The 6,000-nt window shown below is 51.2% G+C and overlaps 1 protein-coding gene across 2 annotated transcripts in view; it reads right to left on the reverse strand.

The window, feature by feature from the left end:
- The window catches only part of CHRDL2 (chordin like 2), a 49,767-nt gene extending 47,718 nt beyond the window's left edge, over positions 1-2,049 (reverse strand). For both annotated transcript variants that reach the window (XM_075266340.1, XM_075266338.1), the window contains exon 1: positions 1,917-2,049. In XM_075266340.1, coding sequence (XP_075122441.1) covers positions 1,917-2,007 — 91 coding nt within the window. In that variant the 5' untranslated portion in view covers positions 2,008-2,049. The remainder of the gene's footprint in view (positions 1-1,916) is intronic.
- Positions 2,050-6,000: the final 3,951 nt, after the last annotated feature.

The following is a 6,000-nucleotide window of genomic DNA, read 5'->3' on the forward strand; positions in this document are numbered from 1 at the left end:
TTGCACGCTCATTTACAATGTTTGCTCACAATTACTTTGTTCTTCTCCATTTGCTGACACTTTACCTGGTCTGACCTCTTTTGCACACTTATGAACTCTTCACAATTATTTCTTGATTATTTGTATATTTGGTGACATTTCACAAGCATTTATCTGATGTATTAATCATGTATAAAAAATATATAACAAAAAATCTTTTGCACACTTATTCACACTGTCAGCTCCCTCCTATGTGCAGATTTCATGACACATGCCTTAGATTCTTTCACGTCCGTCATGTCACACTTACCTCAGACTTACTGATCTGTCTTACACCCTCTCATTGATGTTCTTATCACTTACCGTCACTCACTCTCGTGTCTTGCACAGTCCTGTCAGCTCTCACTATTATATCTCTGCACATTTACTGTCACACTGTTATTTCTTGCACTTTTCTGTCACTTCACACTCATATCTTTTGCACACTTAGTGTCACTTATTCTTGCACTTTTCAGTCAGTTCTCACCCTGTTATCTCTTGCACACTGTCACACATCTCACTCATATCTCTTGCACACTGTCACACATCTCACTCATATCTCTTGCACACTTGCTGTCACTCATATCTCTTTTCACACTTAGTGTCAGGCAGTGTTATTTCTTGCACACTCACTGTCACTCACACTTCTCTTGCACATTGCAGTCACATTTCTCACTAATATCTCTTGCACACTTGCTGTTAGGCTATGTTATCTCTTGCACACTTGCTGTCAGGCTATGTTATCTCTTGCACACTCACTGTCAGGCTATGTTATCTCTTGCACACTCACTGTCAGGCTCTTATCTCTTGCACACTTGCTGTCAGGCTATGTAATCTCTTGCACACTTGCTGTCAGGCTGTGTTATCTCTTGCACACTTGCTGTCAGGCTGTGTTATCTCTTGCACACTCACTGTCAGGCTCTTATCTCTTGCACACTTGCTGTCAGGCTATGTAATCTCTTGCACACTTACTGTTAGGCTGTTATCTCTTGCACACTTACTGTCAGGCTATGTTATCTCTTGCACACTTACTGTCAGGCTCTGTTATCTCTTGCACACTTACTGTCAGGCTGTCTTATCTCTTGCACACTTACTGTCAGGCTCTTATCTCTTGCACACTTGCTGTCAGGCTATGTTATCTCTTGCACACTTACTGTCAGGCTATGTTATCTCTTGCACACTTGCTGTCACTTCTCTCTTGCACACTTGCTGTTAGGCTGTGTTCTCTCTTGCTCACTTGCTGTCAGGCTATGTTCTCTCTTGCACACTCGCTGTCACTTCTCTCTTGCACACTTGCTGTCAGGCTGTGTTATCTGTTGCACACTTGCTGTCAGGCTCTGTTATCTCTTGCACACTTGCTGTCACTTCTCTCTTGCACACTCGCTGTCACTTCTCTCTTGCTCACTTGCTGTCAGGCTGTGTTATCTCTTGCACACTCACTGTCAGGCTATGTTATCTCTTGCACACTTGCTGTCAGGCTGTGTTATCTCTTGCACACTTGCTGTCAGGCTGTGTTATCTCTTGCACACTTGCTGTCAGGCTCTTATCTCTTGCACACTTGCTGTCAGCCTCTATTATCTCTTGTACACTTGCTGTCAGGCTCTTATCTCTTGCACACTTGCTGTCAGGCTCTTATCTCTTGTACACTTGCTGTCAGCCTCTATTATCTCTTGTACACTTGCTGTCAGGCTATGTTCTCTCTTGCACACTTGCTGTCAGGCTCTTATCTCTTGCACACTTGCTGTCAGGCTCTTATCTCTTGTACACTTGCTGTCAGGCTATGTTCTCTCTTGCACACTTGCTGTCAGGCTCTTATCTCTTGCACACTTGCTGTCAGGCTCTTATCTCTTGCACACTCGCTGTCACTCACACTTGTCTCGCACGCTGCCGGTACTCACGGGGTCGGGCTCTGGCGGGCGTGCTCCGGGCCACACACAGCAGGGTCAGGGCCCCCAGGAGCAGGGCCAGCTCTCGGGCTGCGGGTGACATGTCTCCAGGTGTCGGCTCTGCTGCTGCTGCTGCCTCCGGAGCGCTCACCCCGGGCTATAAGAGCGGAGCAGTCAGCGGGACACGGCGACGTCAGGCGGCTCCTGCACAGCGCGGACAGCGCTCCCTGCAGGACACCCAGGGAACTGCACCCTATATATACAAGCAATAGAAGAGGAGGGAGGAACTACAGGAACCAGCAATCCCTGCAGAAATAGTCCCATCATATAGAATAGGAAGGAAGAACTACAAGTCCCAGCAATCACTGCAGACATAGTCCCATCATATAGAATAGGAAGGAGGAACTACAAGACCCAGCAATCCCTGCAGAAATAGTCCCATCATATAGAATAGGAAGGAGGAACTACAAGAGCCAGCAATCCCTGCAGAAATAGTCCCATCATATAGAATAGGAAGGAGGAACTACAGGAACCAGCAATCACTGCAGACATAGTCCCATCATATAGAATAGGAAGGAGGAACTACAAGAGCCAGCAATCCCTGCAGAAATAGTCCCATCATATAGAATAGGAAGGAAGAACTACAAGAGCCAGCAATCCCTGCAGAAATAGTCCCATCATATAGAATAGGAAGAACTACAAGAGCCAGCAATCCCTGCAGAAATAGTCCCATCATATAGAATAGGAAGAACTACAAGAGCCAGCAATCCCTCAGGGTAAGCCGCCATCCTATGAACCAGGGCCCTTATACAGCTGGTGTGGGACTACAAGTCTCAGCATCATTATATGTATGTAGATGTTCTGCTGGCGAGGAGATGCCTGGACTGGGCCTGCTGGGAGTTGTGGTGCGGCCACTAGAACCAGAAATGTTTACGTGTAAGAAAACCAGTGAAATAATGGGAGAAAAATCACAAAAAACGGGAAACAGAACAATAAAACCAAAAAATAGAATACAGAAGAACAAGCCAAGCGCTCCGGAGCTGAACATCATGGCTCCTGCTCTAGTCACATCCAAAGCTGCAGCCACAATCCAATAGTGTATGAGATGCAGTGCATTGTGGGAGATGTGGTGTATACAACCTAGACGTGACCCCCTGACCCCTGAGTCATGGCGGGAGGGGAGGTTTTTTGAGAAGAGGATGTGAAAGCAGAACCCCCCCCCCCCCATGACCAAACTTAAAGGGCCGGCGTCCAGACATCTTTGGGAGAATTCATTAAATGGTTTGTGTCAAAAAATTGTCGTAAATTGCGCCTAATTTCATCCATAATAACGAAGCCATATGTAACGTCCTCCTTATTATTGGCGACTTCTCGCCCGGCGCGGAGCCAACATCTCTGCTTGATGTCTGTCCAGAGAATAAAACCCGTCTGGGCCCGAAACTTGTCACAGCTGAGGGTTTGTTACATTGTATCCAGGCCAAACAATACTGAGTAATGTAACCTTTCTCCTGCCCAGATAGTTTGTTACAATGTATCAGTGCCAGCAGGGTCACCTATAGACCCCCATGAGTGCAGGCACATAGCAGAGACAAGTGAATATGAGGAGGGGTCCGAGGGTGGGTGAGGAATGTCACACCTGCCATTGTAGCCAAAGCAGCAGTAAGGATTGTGTCACTGAGCTCACCATCCCAGGACCATGAGGAGGCGGCCACTATAGAAGAACTAGAGCAGGGATGTCAGAGCTCGGGGGTCAGTTTATTGGAATGGGAGGTTTCGGTGTAGCAGAGTGGAGCTTGTCCGTGTAGCAGAGCTTAGTCAGCGCTTCAACCCAAGTGTGTGCAGTGAGGAGATACAAGAGAGAAATTGGGATGACCTCAGGACATAGAACTGCATGTGGTGGTCGCTAGAGAGGAGGTCAAAGGGGTGGCAAACAGAATACAGCCTGCAGGGGGCACTGCGGGGAGAGTCTGGAAGGGAAAGAGGGGTGAAGGCAGAACATAGGACTGTTGAGAGAACAGAAGGGGTTTGCAGGAGGACAGAGGGGTCTAAAAGAGGACAGAGGGGTCTAAAAGAGGACAGAGGGGTCTAAAAGAGAACAGAGGGATCTGGAGGAGGACAGAAGAGTATGGAGGAGGACAGAGGGGTCTGGAGGAGGACAGAGGGGTCTAAAGGAGGACAGAGGGGTATGGAGGAGGACAGAGGGGTCTGGAGGAGGACAGAGGGGTATGGAGGAGGATAGAGGGGTCTGGAGGAGGACAGAGGAGTCTAAAGGAGGACAGAGGGGTATGGAGGAGGACAGAGGGGTGTAAAGGAGGACAGAGGGGTATGGAGGAGGACAGAGGGGTGTAAAGGAGGACAGAGGGGTATGGAGGAGGACAGAGGGGTCTGGAGGAGGACAAAGGGGTCTGGAGGAGGACAGAGGGGTATGGAGGAGGACAGAGGGGTCTGGAGTAGGACAGAAGGAGTCTGGAGGAGGACAGAGGGGTCTGGAGGAGGACAAAGGGGTCTGGAGGAGGACAAAAGGGTCTGGAGGAGGACAGAAAGGGTCTGGAGGACAGAGGGGTCTGGAGTAGGACAGAAGGAGTCTGGAGGAGGACAGAGGGGTCTGGAGGAGGACAAAGGGGTCTGGAGGAGGACAAAGGGGTATGGAGGAGGACAGAAGGAGTATGGAGGAGGACAGGGGTCTGGAGGAGGACAAAAGGAGTCTGGAGGAGGACAGAGGGGTCTGGAGTAGGACAGAAGGAGTCTGGAGGAGGACAGAGGGGTCTGGAGGAGGACAAAGGGGTCTGGAGGAGGACAAAAGGGTCTGGAGGAGGACAGAAAGGGTCTGGAGGACAGAAGGAGTCTGGAGGAGGACAGAAGGAGTCTGGAGGAGGACAGAGGGGTCTGGAGGAGGACAAAGGGGTCTGGAGGAGGACAAAGGGGTCTGGAGGAGGACAGAAGGAGTATGGAGGAGGACAGAAGGAGTATGGAGGAGGACAGAGGGGTCTGGAGGAGGACAAAAGGAGTCTGGAGGAGGACAGAGGGGTCTGGAGGAGGACAAAGGGGTCTGGAGGAGGACAGAGGGGTCTGGAGGAGGACAGAAGGAGTATGGAGGAGGACAGAAGGAGTATGGAGGAGGACAGAGGGGTCTGGAGGAGGACAGGAGGAGTCTGGAGGAGGACAGAGGGGTGTGGAGGAGGACAGAGGGGTCTGGAGGAGGACAGAGGGGTCTAAAGGAGGACAGAGGGGTATGGAGGAGGACAGAGGGAGTATGGAAGAGGACAGAGGGTCTGGAGTAGGACAGAAGGAGTCTGGAGGAGGACAGAGGGGTCTGGAGGAGGACAAAGGGGTCTGGAGGAGGACAAAGGGGTATGGAGGAGGACAGAAGGAGTATGGAGGAGGACAGAGGGGTCTGGAGGAGGACAAAAGGAGTCTGGAGGAGGACAGAGGGGTCTGGAGGAGGACAAAGGGGTCTGGAGGAGGACAGAGGGGTCTGGAGGAGGACAGAAGGAGTATGGAGGAGGACAGAAGGAGTATGGAGGAGGACAGAGGGGTCTGGAGGAGGACAGGAGGAGTCTGGAGGAGGACAGAGGGGTGTGGAGGAGGACAGAGGGGTCTGGAGGAGGACAGAGGGGTATGGAGGAGGACAGAGGGAGTATGGAAGAGGACAGAGGGTCTGGAGTAGGACAGAAGGAGTCTGGAGGAGGACAGAGGGGTCTGGAGGAGGACAAAGGGGTCTGGAGGAGGACAGAAAGGGTCTGGAGGACAGAGGGAGTCTGGAGGAGGACAAAGGGGTCTGCAGTAGGACAGAAGGAGTCTGGAGGAGGACAAAGGGGTCTGCAGTAGGACAGAAGGGGTCTGGAGGAGGACAAAGGGGTCTGGAGGAGGACAGAGGGGTATGGAGGAGGACAGAAGGAGTATGGAGGAGGACAGAAGGAGTATGGAGGAGGACAGAAGGAGTATGGAGGAGGACAGAGGGGTCTGGAGGAGGACAGAAGGAGTCTGGAGGAGGACAGAGGGGTCTGGAGGAGGAAAAAGGGGTCTGGAGGAGGACAGAGGGGTATGGAGGAGGACAGAAGGAGTATGGAGGAGGACAGAGGGGTCTGGAGGAGGA

The sequence above is a fragment of the Leptodactylus fuscus genome, chromosome 2 (assembly GCF_031893055.1).
Source record: "Leptodactylus fuscus isolate aLepFus1 chromosome 2, aLepFus1.hap2, whole genome shotgun sequence".
NCBI classification, from domain to species: domain Eukaryota; kingdom Metazoa; phylum Chordata; class Amphibia; order Anura; family Leptodactylidae; genus Leptodactylus; species Leptodactylus fuscus.